At 32.7% G+C, this 24,680-nt stretch overlaps 1 protein-coding gene across 6 annotated transcripts; it reads left to right on the top strand.

Annotated features, from left to right (window-relative positions):
- Positions 1-741: 741 nt before the first annotated feature.
- On the top strand, positions 742-24,551 carry LOC132905206 (bromodomain-containing protein 2-like). Of its 6 annotated transcripts, none has more exons than XM_060956252.1 (24): positions 742-1,189; positions 2,866-3,153; positions 3,520-3,568; positions 4,172-4,213; positions 5,274-5,522; positions 5,688-5,882; positions 5,987-6,592; positions 6,967-7,044; positions 7,657-7,752; positions 7,838-7,939; positions 8,030-8,175; positions 8,259-8,409; positions 8,482-9,049; positions 9,155-9,313; positions 9,715-9,834; positions 9,951-10,100; positions 15,899-15,987; positions 16,307-16,427; positions 16,741-17,091; positions 17,434-17,994; positions 18,406-18,548; positions 18,636-18,785; positions 18,946-19,251; positions 19,747-24,551. In XM_060956252.1, exons 2-24 carry the CDS (start codon positions 3,143-3,145, stop codon positions 19,810-19,812), a joined length of 4,509 nt encoding a protein of 1,502 aa, XP_060812235.1. In that variant the 5' UTR covers positions 742-1,189; positions 2,866-3,142; the 3' UTR covers positions 19,813-24,551. The 6 variants fall into 6 exon arrangements, with proteins under 6 accessions (XP_060812235.1, XP_060812236.1, XP_060812240.1 ...); XM_060956253.1 differs by having other exon boundaries at positions 18,424-18,548; XM_060956257.1 differs by lacking the exon at positions 6,967-7,044.
- Positions 24,552-24,680: the final 129 nt, after the last annotated feature.

Genomic DNA, 24,680 nt, shown 5'->3' on the forward strand with positions numbered 1-24,680 from the left:
TCTAACTAAATTTTTAATTATTATATTGTTTCCGATATTATTTTAATTATTTAAAAGATAGTGTTATAAAAGTGAAATATAGTTATAGATTTTGCGCGTATCCCAAAATGCATTGCAGTAATTGTAGAATCGTGGAATTGAACCACGACTTGCGCGGTGGTTAAGACATTTTAACGTTATGTTTCAAATAAGAAAATTAACCGATTACGGTAGTATTAAAATTTATTTTCTTTTCCGTTATCATTATCTGTTAACATTTATATTTATGAAATTATCACTTCAACCATGTAAAAGTGCAATTGTATATGGGTGGACATGGAACGATGGAAATTAACCATTAATTTTTGGATTGATTAATAAAGCTCAATCTTAATTTAAAAATAAAATCGTTTAATTATTGTATACCTTGTAAATCCTAGTCTCTCCTCCTCCTATTAAATGTTCTAAAATAACACAGGAGAATACAAGATAAATATGTTTTCGAATGAATTTTGAATACTAGGCTATTTTTAAATAGATCTCCATTTTCAGTAAAACAAGCGATTTCCGATAATGGTAAATTATCAAACTGAAATATGTAATTACAATTGAATTAGTCACTGATATACCTAGTTGTAGAAACTAAAGATTTGTTAAATAGAATCTAGTTAGGTAATGATTTGTTGAATCTGGCGCGCTTTTGTTCGAGTTAGTTTGGTAAAATTTCGAATGATGGCGCAGCGGGAGGAATGGATAGACAGGTCGTGTTCGAGGAATATTGGAACAGAACCACTCAGTACGTCGCGGAAGACTGTAGCCATTGTTGCTGCTGCAATCATTCGTTTCTAGATCTCAGATCGTCATGGGCACGGAAAGCCATCCGATGGTACGAAACTTGAGGAAAACGTCGGTGGAGCTCGGTACGGGGCACTGATACGATATTAGTGCGAGAGATTAACGTCCTTATTCCTAAGTGTGTGGAACTAGTTGGTCGGGCCGCGTCCGCGTTCGTCGCGTATGCGAACCGAGCGCTCGCGCTCGCACGAGTGAGAGTGAGTGAGTAATACGGTGGGGCACACTCGGCGACGGCCATAACACCGACCAACCAAACTAGTGAGCAGGGAGAAAGCGTAGTGCGACCCAGTGTCCAAGACGTAGTGCTAGTGCTTTTGGATAAAATTCTTGTGAAAAGTGGACTTCCATTGATCAGGTAAGTGATTACAAATGATTTTCAATTTTCTGGGTCCGTTGATCATAAGTATAGCGTTTGGTGTGTGTCGTGGTGGTGCGTAAGTGGCGGCTGTAGCGGCGGGCCCTTGAGAGCTTTCTTTCCCGAGCGGCCATACCGCCATGTTGAAACCTACGGCAAATCGAGTGTGAGTGAGCGAAAAGGCGGTCCGGTTATTCCGCGCGCGCCACAATTCTCCATTGTGAGAAACATTATGATTTCTGTGCCAGTCGAGCGCTCGGCTAGATTCTCACACGGCGGCTTGCTCGTGTTTGTTGTGCGTCGGCTGGGTGCATCGGCTGGGCGCGGGTCTGCTACCCTTCCCCTCGTCATCCTCTCCTACTTGTCCTCCTCCTCTTTCTACTCCCGCATCTACCGCGTTTATTTCTCTACCATCGTCTCTTGCTCGTCTCGCTCGTATCGCTCGTATCGAGGATCTCACCTTTCTCCTTTCTTACTATAACAACTTCTAACCACCAAGCACCTGTTCGACCCACGAATTCTTCACTTATCTCTGCCCTTGATACGAATACCAATAGTAGAACGTCTTCGCGGCATAGATTGTTCTGGCAATGCTCCTCTTCACCATTGCAGAAGCTCTTGCTTCCCATCAGAGAGATCTTATGGTCGTTCACAACATCGTTTATTCCTATGTATTATCAATTTTCTATTTTAATAGTCAGCTCACTTTCTATACCAGTGTACCAGTTATTTGTGCTACTTTTATCAAACTTTCCATTTTGACTTATACTGGTTTCGAACAATAGGGTATGCACGTTGATTCTTGTATACATTTGCAGATATCACTGTGTGTCAAAAGTATTATGCTTTGGACACGCTGTTTCTGATCAATTCATTCTTTATCTTATACTTTTAGCATTTGCATATATATTTTTTACATACATCTTCCTGATTTTGAATTTTTCATAACTTTGTTGTACCAAATTGTTCTTTTGTCTTTAACTTCACGCTTTAGATTCCTTATATAAAGAAGTATAATATTGGAAAGTTGCAATTGTCTATCTATGTATGTATTTATAATGAGATATATAAGAACAAATTTACAGTACAATTTAATTATATTTTAAAATCAAGATTAATTGCATCGTATGTTATTTACATCAGAATAATAACAATAAGAATAATAATAAAAGAATGATAATATAGCGTTGTAAAGAAAGGCCGGAAAGATTACAGTCTAGCTGTATTTATGTTTTTTATGATTATTGCAAAGAGATACAATTCTTTTTTACATACACACAAAGAACACCTTTCATAAGTATCTGGATGTTAATAAGCGTTATTTAATTTGATACATGCATTCTGTCTTACTGTTTCATAAATTGTAGTTTTCAGTTATAAAAGTTTCATAAACAACTTCATTGACAGGAAAGGTTTAACAGAGCTATTTGAACGTATTTTGGTACGATAGCTGATAACTATTGCTAGTTTATGTTTAGTAAAATGGAAAAAATATATGTCGAGCATGTATCTTATACATTCGGTTTTGCATGATATGTTAAATAATTTATAGCGATGTGTATATATACATACATATACACATGTAACTTGAAAATATATCAATGTTTAACTTGCTCTAAAGCGATAAAACAATTTGGGGTTGTTACAATATGGGGTCCTGTTGTTATGTTATCCAGATGTTGCTAATGTCGCGAGTCTTGGCTGGAGGTACGGAGTCTCACATCAGTGTACAGGGCTGACATTCAAAGTACTACCGTTTGGTAGGCTTGAGTAGTGTTATGCCTCCACGGCACCAATCTCCCTGGTTGCAGCGCAATCATCTTGGCAAGCAATTAGTGAGCTACCATGCTCAATTCAGAATATATCCTTGCCATCTCGATTGTTGATGAAGCCTCATAGCGTCAAGCATCAACGTAAGGCAGTTACCTGCTGCATAGCATTTATGTACCATATATGTCGGAAAGGTAGGTGAAGCTCATTACCGTGGACTAGATGAGCCTTATATTATAAAATACACCTAGTTATTTCATGAAATGTGAAGTTTGATTGTATCAGTTGGAGTTTAACATCTCTCGTGTAATGAATCCTACAATTTCGAGAGATGGCAATAAACGTGGTTACTGATCTATGAGAAGCATTGAAAAATATGGTATTTTGTGACTTTATGTTACAACGATAAAGTAAAATAGGTTATATATACAAGTGAATTTTAAAGATCAAGTTATTATAAGCCCACAATGCGATGTAAAATTTGATACTGAATGTTTTAATCCTTTCCTTTAATGTTTGTTTTTGTAATTTATTCAAGCAATTGTATTTTTTTGTTGCAGAAACGCAGCCAAGATGCAGCAGGTGGATACTATCTCGCAAAATAATTCAGTAAGCTATAGATTAATATTCGTGAAATATTAATTTAAAATGCAGCTTGCTTATTAATCTACTAATGCTATATATAAAAGCTGTATTATTAAAAGCAGTTACATATATTTCCTTTGTGTGTCCCTAATGTAGTTGACAAAATGTGCTAAACAACATATAGAGATTCGTCAATTTGTTTTTTATTTTAAAGATTTTGTTTCTTATAGAAGCAGAACAAGTTTTCTTTCATTATATTCTATTATATTAAATGTAAATTACATTACTTTCCTTATTTCTTTGTTTAAATGCCTTATATAGTCTGGCGAGTAGTATATATATAAAATTTCTTTAATTTTTAGTTTAGAATTTCTAAATGGGGACACAATTTATATCGAAATTTAATATGCTTTTTAAATTAGATATTTAGATTTGTAACTATTAACTAACCTCCCTCCTATTGCTGTAATTTATATCTGCTATCTATTTCTAAACTATGTACATTATTCAGAATAAAAATTGTACTATTGCGTATGTCCTTACTCCTGGTATTATGTCGAGCATAATATTTTTCTTTATGTAATGAAATTAAGTGCTGTTTGATTGAATGGTATGTATGAATTACAGTTAGATGTGGAGGAGCGAGAAAGGCTGTGTAATATACCGAAGGTGAGATTCCTTGTTGACTATTGTTTCAACTAGGATATGTATGGTTAAAATATAAAATGGCAGCTCCAAATTTGTACCAAGAGCAATTTTTGATCTTGCTTCTATATTTTTATAAAATTGTGTACAAGTAACTAATACTATATAGACTAAAATATAGAAAAAGAATATAAGGTTATACATATATCAATAATTATGTGTTTCTTGTGCATTACTTATGAAGCAAGATACCTTTTGCTGATACATTAGTTTATTTGATATTAAATGTTTATAATATACATTTTTAAAGCTTTGTCATTTCGTACAAAATATAATTTGGACAAATTTGTATATACTCTCTATATGTGGAGTATTTTGATATAAAAAAATTTATGTTTGTTTCATTTCATTTAATTCAACTTCCTTTTATTTTTGCTTTATCTATTTTTTCCCCCTTATTATATTTTAATTGCATGATTGTATGAAATGATTTAGAGTTGCCATTATGTTTCAGTTGGAAATATTTTTGTAACATACATATATTTTTATTACATATTCAATTAGACTTCTATTAAAAGAAATTCTAAATTGCTTGCCTGTGGTTATGGAATTTAAATATTTAGCAGCCTAATTCGCTCGTTGCATGAATGGGTTTATCTACTTTTATGATGCACGAATCTTATTACTATTCCTAAATTTATATACCATAATGAAATTCCTACTAAATAGATCGATCAAATTATTTAACTTTGTTGTGTGTTAAGCAGTTTCTACTAGAACTTCGAAGGACTATCTTATTAAAAACAATAACCTCTATTCTTATCTATTAAGATAAAGGTTTTATAAAAATAAAAGTAATAGAATACCAGAGCATGATGTATATAGCAATATTATTTGCAATTTTAATTAGTAAATGTTGATTTTATGTGAAAAAGAAGTAGTGGTCTAATTTGTGCTTTGCAGGAGAATTTTATTTTTATCATGAATTTAATATTACATAACAACAGTAGTTATAGAGCTAACTAATGAAATAAAGTAACATCAACATATATATTACATATGCATTATAAACCGTATCATGCAGACGAGTGCACCTGGTAAGACAACGACTACACCAGCAACTCCTGCAAAGGAACCACCACCACGTGATGAACCACCCGTGGAACCTGTGAATGGTGTAGTCCAACCACCTGTTGTGCCTCCACCTAATCGCCCAGGGCGTGTTACCAATCAATTGCAATTTCTTCAGAAAGGTGTACTCAAGCCAGTATGGAAGCATCAATTTGCATGGCCTTTCCAGCAACCTGTAGATGCGAAGAAGCTCAATCTGCCAGTATGTGGATTTTATATTTATTTTCTAGTGTTTATTTCATTACCTAAAGTTTTAAGAACGTTATATAAATATGAAGACACCTTAAACATTAATTTAACATTATAAATATCCAATAGAATTTGATTAAGTACTTGCAAATCAGTTAAATATTTGTAAATTTAATAGGATTACCACAAAATTATAAAGCAGCCAATGGATTTGGGCACAATCAAAAAACGATTAGAGAATACGTATTATTGGAGCGGTAAAGAATGCATTCAAGACTTCAATACAATGTTCACGAATTGTTATGTTTACAACAAACCTGGAGAAGATGTTGTGGTTATGGCACAAGCTCTCGAAAAATTATTTCTCACAAAGGTAGTTACACTTATATATATTCATACTTACATATACTTAAATATATATATACACATATAAATTGTACATATATGATAATTTAAAATAAATATCAACAAAATTAGGTTGCACAAATGCCAAAAGAGGAGGTGGAACTTGAACCCCCGGTTCCAAAAGGACCCAAGGGCAAAAAAGCTGGCAGAGTTGGAGCACCAGTAGGTGGTGTGGCAGGGGCTGCAGGAGGCACAGGTCGAGGTCGACCTTCCTCTGGTGCAGCTGCAGTTACTTCCAGTGTACCAAATAGCCTAACGCCTTCAGCTACATCAGCTGGGACAACAGGTGTAATTCCTATGCCTCCTCTTGGCACCCAAGCACCTGCATCTGTACCTGGGAGCACTAATACAACTACTATTGCTCCTCCATCAACCATGGGAGTTACTCCCATGGCTACACATAACTCTCTGCCTCAACAAGTGGTCCCTCCAACTAGTGGTTACCATGCACAACCAGCAATGGATCCACAAGCAGCTTCTGCTGTGCCTCCTCCTCCACAAGTTCCCACTGCACCTACGGTAATGCCTCCATCTCAACCAGCGAAACTTAAAAAAGGAGTGAAGAGAAAGGCTGATACCACGACTCCTACTGCGAATTCTTTTGAACCTCTATATAAACTGGATCCTAAAAATGCCAAAATACCCACTAGACGAGAGTCTGGTCGACAAATAAAGAAGGTAAAGGTTATATCTTGTTTATTTAATAAGGTATTCATACAACTAAGTATTTTCTAAAATGTCAAAGCGTTTATGTGTATGTTTTCATACAATCTTCATATTGAACGTACAACCTATTCATCATTTAATCACACGTACCTAGAAAAATTATTTGACCAAAAAAATGTTGGCAGTATAAAGCTTATCTGTAAAAAACAAAATTTAAACTTCTTTGTCTCGCTTTGCATACAACAATAATATGGATACGTAAAATTTCAATAATCATCTGAATAAGCTAAAATATCATATATATTCAATTATTTTTATTCCTTGCATGCTGCAATCATATCATCCATTAATACATTAACAAAAAGTTCGTAACATGGCTGTTTCAGCCAACGAGGCAAGCGGAAGACGGCTTAGTGCCATTCCACCAGGCCAACATGCCTCTGATCGGGGCAATGGCCCAACAGGTACACTTATTACTACTCCTTCATGCTCCTTCCTTTCATTTGTGTTGTCTTATCATTTCATGTTAGATATATGTACATGTCGGAAATGAAAGGACATCAGGGTCTTTCTTTTGGAATGTTTGGGAAGGTCCCCAATACTTTAGTCCAGATTTTTTATTATAGCTGTATTTAAATAATAAAATAGAGAAACAGTAATTGAGAGAATAGTTAGAAATAATAAAAAGTCTGGACTAAAGTATTGGGGACCTTCCCAAACATTCCAAAAGAAAGGCCCCGATGTCTTTTTATCTCCGACATATATATATATATATATATATATATATATATATATAAAGAATAGAAATATAGTATACAAATCTTTTGTCTTATTTTAATATTTAATATTTTTTAATATATAAACCTTTTGTTTATATATCTTGTTCATTTCTCAACTTAGATTAGAGTGTAAATTAAAAATGCTTTCATGAATTGATACCTTTTTTCTCTCTCTCTCTCTCTCTCTCTCTCTCTCTCTCTCTCTCTCTCTCTTTCTTTTACAATTTATGGTGTTTGATAATGTAATTTCTTAATTTTTTCATAATTATATTTATTATGTTAAATATTATTTTGCAGCCTCAGCATACTACTGGGAAGTCGAAAGAAAAACTTTCAGAAGCTTTGAAATCTTGTAACGAGATTTTAAAAGAATTATTCTCAAAGAAACATTCGGTAATTTATTATGAGTCTTATATTTGAATAGAAAGAACATTAAGCTTATTCTTCAATCTATAATTTGCACTCTAATTGTGTACAGGGATATGCATGGCCATTTTACAAACCAGTTGATGCAGAACTCTTGGGCCTCCACGATTATCATGACATTATCAAGAAACCAATGGATCTTGGTACTGTAAAGGTTAATGTTTTTTGAACTATTTAGATTAGATTTTGTGTTGTATTCTTTTAAAAATCTGTGTTTTTAACTGACACAATCGTTCTTTTACAGACAAAAATGGATAATCGTGAATATAAAACAGCACAAGAGTTCGCTAGTGATGTAAGACTTATATTCACTAATTGTTATAAATACAATCCTCCTGACCATGACGTTGTTGCAATGGCTAGGAAACTTCAAGACGTTTTTGAAATGAGGTTCGTTTTTACAAATATCTATGCTAAAATTTATTTATTTTTCCTATCTTACGTAACGAAATGAGACGTTTTTAATGAATTAGGTATGCGAAAATTCCGGATGAACCAATGGGAAGTATGGTTGGCATGAAAGGTAGCAGTAGTAGTGCTAGCAGTTCCGGATCTGAAAGTTCTTCGGAGAGTGATGATTCAGATGAAGAACGTACTCAAAAATTAGTTGCTTTACAGCAAGAGGTATTTTTTAATCTTTATATTGATATAATTTTTTTATATATGTAGTACAAAAAGAATGAATTTGGTTTACAGCTGAAAGCTATGCAAGAACAAATGAGGAAATTAGTGGAAGAGAGTGGTAAGAAGAAAAGTAAAAAAAAGAAGCCAGATAAGACAAAATCAAGGCCAATGAGCAATAAAAGTAGTAGCCTAGTTGCCAGTCATACTGGTGCCATGAAAGAACTAATGAAACCAAGTGGTGGAATCCCAAGTGTCTCTGATAGTGTTGGTGCTAGTATAGCCAGTGTTGCAATGGGAGCGGGTGATTTAAAAATGCCTGGTGGTATGGGTGGTGATCTTCATCATCCTGCAATAGCGGTAGGACCTAACAAAACTCATGCAACAGGAAGCATGAGTCATCATCTACCAACGGCGGCAAATGCTAAGCCAAAGGGAAAAGGAAGAGGGCCTGGGAAAGCTGCTACAGCAAATACGGCAAATAAGAGGCCAAAAGCAAATAGCAGATCAGCTGGGACTAAGAAGAAAAACGCTAGTAGTCAACCGCCACCCATTACATTTGACTCAGAAGATGAAGATAATGCTAAGCCAATGTCTTATGATGAGAAAAGGCAACTTAGTTTGGATATTAATAAATTACCTGGTAAGTAATAATAGTTAATGAATAGTTAATAATGTAAATATGAAAGTTCGTTTTAAATGTAAGATATTTTTTCTCAGAATACACTGTTAATTTTTTTTATTACAGGAGATAAATTAGGACGTGTTGTGCACATAATACAATCTCGGGAGCCTTCATTGAGGGATTCCAATCCAGATGAAATTGAGATTGATTTTGAAACATTGAAACCATCCACACTGAGGGAATTAGAAAGCTATGTCGCTTCGTGTCTTAGAAAAAAGCCACGTAAGATTTATTTTAGGTTCTGCAACAGTTTTATAAATTAGATTCGTTATCTGGTTTTCTATTCTTTTTTATTATTTTAAAACAACTAGAGTATTTTTTATAGTTATTAAAATATAAAAATATATTTGAATAAGTAACACAGTTCAAAGATATAACGAAATGAATGTTACCAGGTTTAATTCTTAATAATACTGCATTAGTAGTATTTACTGTTGATAGAGATATAATATTTCTTATAATTTACTATTTCAGGATTATTAAGTAATTATTATAATTTATTTGAATATACTCATTATTTTGATATAGTTTTTAAAGAGAAGCTTCGTTTAATAAATAATACATGCTTATCTATGTACAATTTTAATGTATTTTTCATAGATTCATTTTCGTATTCTTCATAGATAAAAAAGTCAGTGGTAAATCTAAGGATGAACAAATGGCAGAGAAAAAACAAGAGCTAGAGAAAAGATTACAAGACGTTACAGGGCAATTAGGCAATGTTAAGAAAACAGCTAAGAAAGGTTGGTACTTTGACTATAATGTAAACCTGTATTTCTATTTTCTATAGATGTAATATGAATATTATAGCATGAAATGATTACAAATATCTAAATTTATTCTCAAATTTGTTTAACAGAGGACAGTAGTAAATCAGTCGATGTAGTTGGAACTGGAGGAGCTAGTGGGCCTTCACGATTGTCAGCATCGAGCAGTAGTAGCAGTGATAGTGATTCCAGCAGTAGTTCTCTTTCTTCGAGCTCCAGTGATTCAAGCGACAGTGAAGCAGGTTAGATATAAACCTCATGTAACTGTTGCTATTATTAGACCCTTACTTGGGAACAATAAACTACTTAAAAATAAGTAGTTTTCAAGAAAATATGAACTAATTTTTCTGTGAGATTTAAAATTATGGAGTTATTTGCGACTGTTTATTTAAAAAATGAATATTTTTAGTCAAAAATTTTCATAACATTTATTATTTAGTAACTTATTCTATTATCTAGAGCACAGGTTTCTATTCACGTTTATGCTGGTAAATATTATAAAGACAATATGCTTATAAACTTCTAACAAGCACTTAATGTTCAATATTTTCATTTTCTTTAATATTTCACTTTTTTGTCATATCACGACAGATTAGTTATAAACTGTACATTTCTATTTATACTTTCTATTTATAATATCCCTATATACTTGTATATTCTTTGATTTATTAATTATATTTGTTTAAACTAACTATAAAAAAGCTTATTACTTTAAATGAAATATGAAAATCATAGACGTGAATCTCTTCTAGTTATTTCAAATAAGGTTATTCGCCATTTCATGTGGGTACTTGCTATATATTAATAAAAGGTATAGATATATGTACGAAGATTTTATATATATATAAAACCATTACTTTATTTTACTTTGATGTTATTTCTATCGCATAAAGAGAATGTTACTGTTTATGCATGATTTATTTTGTGTTTCAGTTATTGTAAAATTGTTTTTATTTTATTTATTTACTATTTTTTCTAATATCAATAATCTCCCATAAATATTATATAACTACCTGAACTCCTAAAAAGAATTTGCATGCGACATAATATATTTATAATTTATACATTGTATTTTTATGAATAGATTATTAATTAAAAGATACTAGGTTAATAATAACATAGTGCTGATCGAATGTATTAATCATCAGTTTTCAAAAAGAAAAAAAGAAGAAGAAGAAAAGAATACTTAAAGAATATATACCAGATTTGTATCTTCTTATACAAGAAAATGACAATAGCATTTAATACCCCATGATTTGGTGATGACTTAATATTTAGAAAAGATAACTTGAACTCTGTGCCTAACTAATTTTGTATTGGCAATCAAACAATCGAATATACTAGTGCAACATTATTGATGCAATATATGCAATGGTGACGTTGGAAAGTAAATATAAAAAGATTTTTTAAACGAGGGTTCGACTGCACAAACGCATCGCAAATATCTTCTTAAGCTGCTAAATCTTGCTTATTAATTGTATTTATTAGGACGGCGTTATTCGTATAGCTTAAGTGCTGCGTTATATTAATGCAAGTACGAATATGGTGTCAAGTTTCATCGCGAAAATATACTTATTGTCATTATGAAATTGATATTAGATAAATACATAACCATAGATTTATTTACATTTGCGTATAATTTTTTAAGTAAACGTATCTTTGGAAGTGTTTTTGAATATCAAATTTGAAACTTGACGCGATCAGAGAATTTTTATTTAATTTACTAGACAATATGCAATGGTAAGAAAAAAGATGAACTAGTGGAGTGCAGACTGTGTTTAGAGGATACCATATGCCATGCCAGCTTGTTTCACAAATTATATTATTAATTAAAGATGATTACTTATATTTTCTCTTGCCCTGTCGGTGTTGACAATACATTCTGTTGCTCGAAAGTCAAGTATAGTTTGCTATTCAAGGTCACTGAATTTTCCACTGCAGTCTCATGTTAAAGTGTGTAAGGACACATGTGTTTTAAAAGCATAAAAGATATAACCTAACAAACACAAAGATGGCATCCCGCTGGGGGTAGCCACCCACGTTATATTTCTTTTTATTTTATTTTATTTTTTTTTTTACCAATAAGATATAACATTTTACCAAATGTCCTTCAGGACAAATTGTAAAAAAAAAAACAAAATAAACTAAAAAAAAAAATAAAAAATGTGTTTTAAAACTGATCAGACATTTGAAATAGTAAGGTTGTGCAGTTAGAATATAAGAAAGTTGCATAAAGCATATATAAAGAACATGCTAAACTATAGCAGGGACTGTAGTGTCAAATGTTAGTACCTTGGAGTATACATTGTAGCTTCTCCTGACAATTATATTGCCCTACGTAACCCAAGCAACATCATGCAATATATTAACTCTTGCAAATTTAATATTTATTTACATTAATTGATAAGCAGAGCATTACTTGTATCACTGTGTTTTTTAAATCATTAAGTTTGTTTCCTCACATTGATTCATTCATGTCGTATCATTTCTCAGAAGATAGTACAATGATATTTAAGGAGCGTCATTATTACATTAAGTGTAAATATGCACTTATTACCTGAGTGACGTGAGAACTGTGTTTAGGCTTCTGAACACTATATTTGTTTCCACAGTTTAGACTGTGGACTTAATAGTCGATATTTAAGAAAAACAAATTAGGCAGTAATATTATGATACACACGCGAGATAAATGCAGACAATGTGTATTGGTGGCTGGATTTGCAACTCCACATTCTAAGGTTATTATAATCCACAGCTTTCGCGTCAAATACTGATTTTGATTAGATACACTCTCGTGTTAATTGTCTCCGCAAACAATTTCAGAGCTCATATATTTCCTAAGAAACTCTTACCTAATGTTATCTCATATAATGATTTCCATTTCTCAATTAGTTTGATTTTGATAAAGCCAAAGAAGTGGTGCTTCCTTTAAAATGTCAATTACTAAGATTTATCACCTCATAAATACGCTTTGGTATAATAGTACGCTATATTATTTAGATGAAATGGTGAAATTGAGCTAAAATCTTAATTCTTCCTATAACTACATGGATTCGAGTAAAAGATAGTTACAAAACAAATGTAAAATGTGCGGAGAAAGTGGTAATATGTGATACAATCAATAATTTTCATTTATTTTTTACGAGGTTAATGACTTTGAGCATACAAGGTTTATGTTGACATATCAGAGAACGGCAAGGGGAGTGTACGAGCTAATAACACAGACAGATAAAGGTGGATACATTGTTTCTAACGAATAGAGGGAACTGAAAACAATTATAGAAAAATTAGGAATGAGAGCAGGTGGAAGAAGTGGTCTACAATACAAACAAGGCACCCTAGCCTCCAAACACATTGTTTGCACTCCGCTAAGCTTTGCTAATCGTCGTTTCATTGTTCTATTTACCACTGGTTCTTCATTGATAGCCATTGTCAGTTTTTCATTTTTAAAGTTACTCGAACTACAGTTTAGTACAGTTTCGTTTTACTAAATTAATATCACTATGTCAGATAATAATTATTAATTATGTAGATTGGTGTGGTTTTACATACCTTGCTATATAAAAGAATACTTATCCTTATCAGAAATAAGTTTTGTTTTGTCTCAGTAATACATTTCTTGAATATACATAATACATCCAACTGGTCAATAGTATTCGTGTTATAAACAAGTCTCAAATAACATTAATTTTAACCCGTCCTATTAAAACGTTTTTAGAAAACTTTTTATACAAATTCGGATGAAGTTAATTTTAGTGATATTTTGTTTTTATATTTCTATGTATAAATATCTTCTCCGTGATAGAGTTTTTGTTGAAATATCATGTAAAAAATGAAACTTTAGTTCTTATATATAGTAAAGTATATACGTGAGAAGTTATGGACGTAACTGATATAAGATTTGAAGATGCTTCCTCGAAAGCACTTCGCGCTTCAAAATGTTGCATAACATAAACATTAAAAAAAGAAAAGTGATCAAATTTGCACTCAGTACAATTTAATGTTATCATTAATCGTACAGTCAGCAACGTACTTACTGTTCCAGCAAAAGAATGAAGTTGAAAGAAATTAATTATAACTAATTTTGTGAAAAGAAACTATAATTGGTCAGGAAACTATTTGTTGATTTCTAAAAAAATTATAAGCATTAAAATAGATACAAAACGTTGTTCAAAATAGTCCTACTATTTATGTTTCTCAAAATACAGAAAGCAAATAGAAAAATTCCAAATAATTAGTTAGACTATGTGAGATCAAATTAATGGCGTGTGCTGAATTAGATAGAAACTATGCATCTACTACAATACAATCACCCATTAGCTTGTAACACGAGATATAGGGCATTTTATAATAATACTGATATTGCCTTTCGAAATTTTTTGTAGCATTTATTCCACATAAAAGCACGCGTCAACATTTTTTCGTATCTTTAGACTGGAACGTCATTCTTCCTTCGAGATCGTTATACGCAAAAGCAGATTCAACGAACTTGCTATTTTATCGAGGTTCGAGATGTCTCTTTTTTTCAAACCACAATTATTCTATCTCTCAACAATCACACGTGCGTTCCATCTGTTTTCTGCGTATTACGTGTTGAATATCAACAATAACACAAGCATACGCGTTTTGTACATAGTGAAAACTAATATATCATAAAATATTAATAATAGTTGTAAGTTAAAAGAAAAAGAGGCGACAGAGAGGAAACTTTTTTAAATGCATATACAAAGATAGTAGATGAACGAAGTAAAAAAAGAAAAAATATTGATTCTTCGTACAGAGATCGTACAGAGTCGGGGTTGGCTCATTTGGTGGTCCAGTTAACTATATTATATAAATTAAGATATGCTGGAACTTCTACTCGATGTTTCTTCGCCCTTCGTCATCTCTTATTACAATTGTTTTGTCTTGTATTTGTACATTCTGTGAATTGTAGTTTACTACCGACCATTCCATAGATGAATATGATTTATCTACGAGCCTGAATCAGATTAAATATAGTGTTAGAATTGCTGTTTGTAACTGATATCGTACAAACATCGAGCAGGAGCATTTTGCCACCGATCTCAATATTGTGCTAACTGCGACTTGAAATTACATTTGAAACTGCTTGTATGAGTGTGACACTCCTGTATCATTCATTTTTAAGTTGAGTCCATATTGTACTATTTACGTCACTTTTATTTGCATTAATTTTATTACACTACATTAATTATATTATATTACAATTACAATACACTGTATAAGTACTGAGGAAAAGAAAAGAACAAAGTCAGTTTGATGGTTTTTGTAGTCAACACTTTGTAATTGTCATTTTCGTCACTGTCATGATTATTATATTGTAACAATCATTATTATTATTATTATTATTATTATTATTATTATATTATATTATATTATATTATATTATATTTTATTATTATTATTATTATTATTATTATTATTATTATTATCATCATCATTCTCGTGGGAACTGCGTGCTCTCGCATACATATATATGACGTTATATATATGTGTATGTGGCAATTTCGCTGCACGTAAGCGTGAACGTATTATGTACGCGCGCGTGGTATGTATGTATATATATATATAATATTATATATATATATATATATATATATATATATATGCACACGCAATTATTCATAAATGAATTGAATACAACTAACTTTATGTAGAATGAGGAAAAGAAGAATTGTTCAGCGCATTAAAATTTTTTAATATAAAGAGATCATTAAGATGAAAGTGTCCACACAAAAAGTCATACAATTGAGATATTTAAATTAACATTGTTGTACACAGTGATACAATTATAATATAAGCATATGAATAAAATCTATTAGAAAATATATGCTCAAAGTCTTTTGATTTTGTTTCTAATATATATAACATTTAGTTGGCATTCTCTGAGAACAAGCATTCATGATTGGTATCCTCTGCACACTGCATTTCACTATGTCTTCATCAATCTGTCTCTTGTAACGAGAAAACGGTTGATTGCACGGATTCACCATTAGATGCATGTTACATTCAATTGCAGGAAACTCTTCAAATCGTCCTCCAAGAAAGAAAGCAAAGAAGAGTACACCAAGTACTGGACCACCTTCGACAACGACTACGGTTACATCGGTAAGATCTTATTTTGTAGGAACCAGCAGATCACAATGTTTGTATCGATTAATTGTTAACTTGTTCCATGTCTTTTTTCCCTCCCCCCCCTTTATTGTCACAATCAAATACTATAATCGAAGTATATTTATAATCACATTAATTATATTTCTTACTTTGATAATTACATTCGTGTTTCGTATAGTGTACTTAATTCAGTCATGTGTATACGTATTTTTTATAAATGATATTATATTTATCTTCTATATCTGAATCTTCCTGAGACAAAAAACATTTTGTCTTTTATGCATGATATATTAAATGACAGTACACTCTTTAGGCACCACCTACCTTGAATCATACCGGAGGTCTTTTAATGAACAGTCAACCTCCAACAAATTCTACGGGACCAATAACGAAACCAGCTGTAACTCAATCTAGCAGCGTTGCTTCAGAGCAAGGTGCGTGCAAACTATTTGAATTATTTTAGTGAATTAAATTAATATTAATGCTCAAAACGGGAAATACTCATATACATGATCAAGTAGTTGTAGTCACAGACGAGACAATTTTTAAGGAGGTTTTATACTTTAACATGTATACATTAATAAACACCGTTCAACAAAATATTTTATCACAACTTACATCATTGTGGCATATAGAAATATGTATTATCAAAAGCACGTCGCACTCTCACGAAGACATATCAAATTTTGTATTCTATGTCTGTAATTATATGTTATATTAATTTCATATTTACAATAACTTTATTAGGTGGTAATAGTCAACAGTCTGTGGCAGTAGCAACTGTTACGACTGGTCAAGGAATGCCTGTAGCAAGTCACGCATCCTTGCCAGCGCAACCACCGCGATCCACGGCTATGGTTACGACTGCTCCTGTAAAAAAACCTACACCGCCACCGGCAAACACATCTAATCCACCAACTCCACCACCGAGTGTTACACCTACAAATACGAATTCTATAGTAGCTTCACCGGTTGTGCCTCAGCCACCACAGCCACCGACATCCGTCAGTTCCTTCTCAAATGCAAACACACCTGTAACTACAGACGGGGCAACTTTAACTCAACAGTCAGATCTTTTGCAACCGTACAATACTCTAGGTATATGTTTTATTGTACTGCGTACAGCACTATACCCGCTTAATTGCAGCTATGTTTAACCGATTGATCGATCGAATATTTGACTATAGAACTATCTACTTAGTATATTAAGCAAGCATCCTCTGTATGTTGCTTACACTCGATACTTGTCACTTTAATTCCAAACTTACTTAGAGGTGAACAAGCCATACAAATATAACATCTATCCAAATAGTTGCAAAGATCAGTCGCAATTAGACGGGCATTGTCGTAATTAATAAGATTTATGTCTTGTTTTATTTTATTTTTATAATACAAAACCTACGTCAATATGTTCTTATAAAATTTTCTTTTTGTATATAGCTCCTGTGCCTACTACGCAAACGTCATTGGAACAAACGATGTCATTAAAAAAAAAGTCGCACATACCAATGATTCAAACACCACATACGACAAATAATAATACAAATTTAAATTTACTGCCTGATGTAAAAACGTCAGTGAATATGATGCCTGCAAGTATGGCATCTAATTTAAATTTGGGAAATATTACCATGGCAAATCTTAATATGAATTTGTCGCAAGGATTGGCCACGCATATGTCAATGCACAATCAACTAGAGAATATGATAAATACAACATCACCATTGACCAATATACAAAATTCTCATAATGCTACAATGTCGCAACAGCATTCCAATGGATTTTCCAATATTAAGCGTGAGAATTCTCCGCCCAATATGCTGAATAATAATGGTATACCTGGTCTTAATATGGGTAATATGAATATGGGTGGAATGGGTTCAATTTTTGATCCTATGCCCATCGTTTCTATGCCAATGCAAATATCTCAAATGCCAATCAAGAAAGAAGAAAAGTCGATATCAGTTTCTCAGTCACAAATGCCACAAAAATCTATGGATGGTATGTATTACAATTAATTTAGGTTTGAAGCATGCATCACAAAGCATATCTATGTTACATCGCAGCAAGTTTCAATTTTTATGTTTAAATTTAATTCATTATACTTAATATCATTCGATCGCTTTTATTTTCTAATTGTTTCTCACGTTTTCTATTTGATACTAAAATAGCGTGCGTACGTGTGTGTATTTAGTAATACAAAATATTTCTACTTTTTCATATTTTAAATAATGCTTTTTCATTTTTCTTCTTGCATGGCGAATCTAGTATTTTCTGGTGTTGTAAAGCAAATGCATCAGCTTTGTTGAAAAATCGTTTAATCCTTGCTGTGTTTCTTTAATGTATACCGTTCACATTCTAGACTGCTATATTAACTGCTTACTAATCGAATATATAATGCTATTGCTCTAGCCGGAGCTCTTTTTGCAGAAATGAGTACAGGAATGCCACCAATGGGAAATCATTCGAGTTCGCAGCTCATGCCTGAGAAAAAGATGACACCACCTGATTCGAAAAATCCCGTGTCGAATTTTGCCTCAGCTTTTAAAAACAAGGTAGAGTAACAATCGTTCAATCGCGTATTTTTCTTTCTTTCCTATATTATTCGCGTCTAATCTTCTTTCTCTGTTAATCTTACGCAGACTGTAGAACAAAATGTGAAAAATGCTTCATCGTGGTCATCTTTAGCACAAGCATCGAGTCCCCAATCTGCGGCAGGAAGTAGCATGAAAAGCGCTGCACAGGATTCATTCCAAGCATTCAAAAAGCAAGCAAAGGAAAAACAAGATAGGGTTAGTATGAATGATATTTAGTTTGCGAATAATACGATAATTTTATTTGAACATAATGCATATGTGGTTACTTAATACAATATTTTCTTATTTCTTCCTTCTATTATTCACCTAGATGAGATAACTACATGTTGCGATGAATGCTAATGTCGTTTTATAGCAAAGAGCTCTGTTGGAACAACAAGAAATGCGTAGACAACAAAAAGAACAAGCAGAACGAGAGCGCTTACGGCAAGAGAGCGAAAGAAGAAGAGAACGGGAAGAAGAAGATGCATTAGACAAAGTTAGGAAAACCGTTGGTGATCAACAAGGAAACGTCATGACTGCTACATCAAGGGCAGAAGAGGTCAAAGCTATTGTCGATACTGATAGTAGTAGTCCAAGTCATTCATCCGGTCAAGACAAAGCTGCAGCTGAAAGAGAACGTCAAAGACTACGAGAGCAAGAACGACGACGGCGCGAGGCAGTAAGTTTCACTATAATTTTTTATCTGCGCGGATATTTCATATCTTGTCGGAGAATCACCTTTAAAGCTTTACCTATTATAAGTATATAACAAGATTCAAATATACAACGCTAATAAGACAGAAACAATATCATTAAAATCAAGGTAGAAAATATTTAACATGTTCACGCCAACGAATACGACCGGTGGCTCGCACTTAAATGTTCCATCAGACGGTGCGTACCACCAAAAATGTAGTTCTTCGTTTCGTAACTAGAAAAAATTGCCGTATAGTTGAAAATTTAATTAATAATAGTATGCGGCCCTCAAATAATAATCCGTACGAGCGCCGTACCACAACGGGAAACACAAATAGCAGCAGCGCCGGCGTGAACGTGTGAAAGATAACACAAGTGTCAAATGATTTTATAGAAAGAATTAGTCGCGAGTCGTTTTTCTATCGTCTACAATTGTCGTAGACGAGTTTGCCAAGAATGGGTATATTTATTATTTCAGATGGCTGGACAAATTGACATGAACATGCAAAGCGATTTGATGGCTGCGTTTGAGGAATCGTTATAATGTTATTTGCTGCTCATTGTAAATCCACTAAAACCGGGCAGGACTTGGATGAATGTGTGGCGCTGGACGATATTGAAGAAACGTATTAATATATACGTCAGTCAATAACAAATAATAATAATAATAATAATAATAAAAAAGAAACAATAGTAAAATAAAAATAAACTGAACAAGAGATCGGTGTAACAGTAAAAAAATACAATGGTGGTGCGAGTTGGGACATTCCAACAGAAAACGCTAGCTTCGTTGTTCGAGTGAACTGGACTACGAAGAGACAGTTGATGAAACGATGGAAAACTTGTGTGTAATCGACGGATACCTAAGTGTGACGTACTGTAATTAGATAAATACTTACACGATACTTTGAAAATGCTACACTAACTATTGTGTTACATTTTTCCGGTTTTCATAAGTTTGTACTTTATGTAAATTTGGAAACAAAACAAAAAAAATATTACGAAGAAGATAAGTGAACGAAAGAAAACGTATGAGAGAGAGGGAGAGAGTATATATTACGTGCGATCAACGAATGGATGGATGAGTATGAGAGCATGGGGGGAGAATAAAAGTTGTGTGTATATTTAGTTAAGTTTTATATTTTTCCACGTTCAGTCATTAATCGTTGGTAGGATTACATAGACAGTGTTTCTGCCAATAATACATATAATTATTAGCAATTACTAATAATTTCATCGGATATTTCTTTCTGGATTATGAATATATACTATTTGTAATCACGAAATAGATAGGCTTGTTAAGTCAATAATATAGAAAAAAATATACCTAATGCGGACATACCCATTGATGAATTTAATCGTATTGATCGTTACGATAGCCCAATCTATATCGATTTCAATCGACTTGGAAATTAGAGAGGGCCAATCGATTGATTTGGAGAAAAAAGGAAAAAGAAAGATGGAGAAAGAAATATTTGTAAACTCACCTTAGAAAAAAGTCGTCAATTATTACGAATAATGGTAAGGTGATTATAGAATGATGTAGTATCAATCCTACCAACCTTTAGATCAGATTCCACATATGTACCTAATCCTTGGTATACTCTAAGATCACAGAAACAGAAAGTGTAACACGGTACCGACTCGTAAATGAAACATTATCTAGAAAAGAATTACGGGTTTTTCTTTTTCTCTTTTTTTTCCCTCTTTTTTTTTATTTTTCTTTTTTTTTTTTTTTTTCTTTCTTCTTGTGACAAAAATGAACTGTTTGTGTGAAAGAATTTATTAGAAAGAGGGTCAGAAGCAAATTATTAAGATGCAAGGGGTATTTCTTTCAAGGGGTCATGATCAAAATTTTACAAAAAGAACTCGACCTTTTGTACGTTGTACGTGTTGTATGTGTATGTGATCTGCCAATAATAAGCGTATCCCAAGTAGAAACATTCAATCGGCAAAAACAGTACAAAAAACGATATCTAATTGAAAAACTGATTACTGATTGAAGTGCGAATTTATTGCTGCTATTACTGCTATTATTCTGCTACTATTACAAAGGGATTCATTTTTAAAGAAATATTTCAATTTGTAGAAGTTACGATAATAATGGCGATAGTAGTACACAGACATTACGTGATAACAATAATTATTATGTGAACTATATCATTATTATCATTATTATTATTATTATTATTATTATTATTATTATTATCATAATTAATATTAATTATTATTATTATTATTAATAATATTATTAATATTATTATTAAATTATTTCATTAAAAGGAATTTTATTTTTTTTAAGAGCCTTTTCAAACCTGCAATATCTTTCTCTTTATTGTAGCGTGACAAATGAGTTTTATTTGGTGTTAAAGAAACGCTACGCTCGCATAAGCTGTTTGTGGTAAAACATGTTGGATTTTATTTTTATCTTAATTCGGAAGAGTTTATTGTTCGCAAATGCATGTTCCTCTTTACGTGATACTTAGAACAAATATTTTGCAACTGCAAACAATGCGAAGATCTTTTATGATATTCAGAGAAGGACGTATACGCAATTTGGTACATACTTTGATAGACGATGATTACAACATCGTCAGAATGAGCTCGTTTTGCTCTCAAGTAATTGTCGTTTTCGCTTTATATCAAAGCGTACACGATATCGATGGTAGATCACCAATACGTAGCGTTTAATTTTATTTATTCTGCGTTTCTTTTAACACGATTTATCATGGTATCGTATTATTCGGCTTTTGAAAAACCTGATGGAGTTTAGCGTTGTCGTTAAAAAAGAATTGTGTCATTTTAAAGATCGGCCGTGCCATTTTAAAGGGAAATTTTTCGAGAAAAATTTCTCGAAAGGCACGACCGATGAGACAAAAAATGTCGACTAACGTTTAAATTGCTATGTACCTCGCCGAAAGATGACCGTAGTTAGCGACATTACAGCGTATACAAATAATTTATTATTACACACGACTTTAGACCTGATTCTGTCGCGTTAAATTTATTTTGTATAGTCTTTCGGGTTTATCGAGCGTTTTTTCTAAACTGGATCGCAACTGGACTACTTCGTGTGGAAGAACGTGTCCGGATGACGAACAGGAAACTGTAGGAGGCATAACAATGCTAAAGATCACGAAAGATAGATACACGATCATTAGTATTCACATTTGTAAAGTAACGTTAATTGTATGTGTGCGTGTGTATGATTTGTTTAGTTACGTATAAATTACGACCAGCCAAGAGAAACGTAAATTGCAAATGTAAGTGCATCGATGCACCGACTGGAGAAACGTAATGATCGAACCATAATGTCGTAAACAATCGTTCGAAGTATTCGTCGGGTACAACGATCAAATTTACTGTGCGATGTGGTTGTTTCTGGTCGATTGAAATATCGCGCGAGGAAACAGGATCGCAGGGAAACGGTTCGAAATATGACTGACGCAATAAAATGGAGAGGATAGACAAATTTTTGATCGTATTCGTACCGATATTTGCAATCCTGTTTTCGTTGCTAAGTGCATCGGAGATGAACAAGAAACATGTTGATAGCGATATAATAAGTATCCAGCTATGGAATGGCTCTTTGTTCTCACGTGTTGTGTGCGCTTTCATATCAGTACGATCACACGTTCGTTGATCGTCGATACTAATTCTAGCAATACCAAGTAGACTATCTTACATCTTTCTTTTTTATTTTACATGCCGGAATTGTTTCCGGATGTTTGTCAATCAAAATTCAAGATTTACGATGAAATCTTGGCTCTCGACCTCTAGCAATCTATTTACAGCGAAACTGACGTTCGCGTCTTAGCATGTATAATGATTTAGTCATCCATATGTTAATTGTTGTTGTATGCACTTAACGCGATAGGGCAATTTCTCGCGAGGATGTCGGTAATTGCGAAATAAAGGAAAGCGAGAAATGATCGATCGTGTTTTCTGTTCTTGTAAATTAGAGTGTTCTTTCGGTATAAAGTGATGTTTCCAGGAGATATTGGAATTGTCCTAGATATAAATCGAATGAAGTTTAAGCGTAAGCGTAATAAATATGCCGTTTTCGTTCATTAATGTTTAATCATTATCGGTATTGAAGCAAGATTTTTCGAGGATATGTGTATTGGCGTGTATCGGCAAATATAATTGTAAATTCAATATATTTGATATTCGAGTATGATCGTGGTACGCTATAATGCGATGTAATATATGACATAGAATGTTAGCAGATAAGAAAAAAGAAAACATTGAGATGTCATGTCATATTAAACATAATCGATTTTTTCTGTCCAGAAATATCATACAACCAGAAACATGATTTTTCATGGAAGAGAAAGTCGTTTGCAATAGTTTAAATATTTTCGTGTACAATTAGTATATGTTTATCTTCCAGCCAACGCTTTTAACGATATTTTTTGTATATGTTATTTTTCTATTTGTTTAATCTTTCGTGTTCTGCGTGTAGTTGATAATGCGAAACCGTATCGCTCAGAAATGATGAACTCTTCTCTAAACGATGGAGCAATGAAAGCTATGATTTTAATTGTTTTTGCTCGATTATTGTCTATATTGTACCATTAGACTGACCAATTGCAAGTGTCTTCGAATGTTTGGAAGAATTCCTCTGGTTATGAAATTGCGTCGCGTTAAAATAACGAGCTCAATAGTGACACGAATTCTAAAACAACAAAAAAAAAAAAAAAAAAAAAAAAAAAAAAGAAAAAGATATTAAGAAGAAAGAATTAAAAAGAATAAAGAATTAAGAGCGTGAGTTTGGTAAAAAGAAAGCGAGAAAGAGAGGCGGCGTGAGAGAAAAGATAGGCATAGGAATGAAAGTGAGAATGGAAGAGAGCAAGAAGGAATGTGTGTGCTAGGTATTATGATTGTATAATATATAGTTTATAACTGTACATACGAGGAGAAATCATTGGCAGCAATTTAAACAGAATATATCTATGTATAAAAAGTAATAAGTAATAATATACACACCTCTATATATGTGATAAGGTTTGTAATATTTAAGGGAGGCCGATAGATTGTATTAACCTACTAGAGATCTCAGTATAAGTTACTAGGTAAAGACGTAATAATTCGTAAGTAACACCAAAATCACTCCGCTGTATCAAAAATATCAAAAAATAATTTTTTATATAAGTTCCCACGAGCGCACATCATCTCCAATAGCACACAAGTTTTAGTAGACTTATTACCGATAGCGAGACATTAAGCTGGTTGTACATAAATAATAATGATGAAATGAAGAATAAATGGCTAAAATAAAAATGCTTGATGTTGTTAAGTAAGAGGGATCATTTACTAGATCAAGTTTGTTTACATACTTGCTTCCATTCAACCACTTTTATTCAAAAAGAACCTTATAACTTTCTCCTATATCTGTGTCATTCACGTTAA

This window comes from Bombus pascuorum, chromosome 3 (assembly GCF_905332965.1).
Source record: "Bombus pascuorum chromosome 3, iyBomPasc1.1, whole genome shotgun sequence".
In the NCBI taxonomy this organism is placed as follows: domain Eukaryota; kingdom Metazoa; phylum Arthropoda; class Insecta; order Hymenoptera; family Apidae; genus Bombus; species Bombus pascuorum.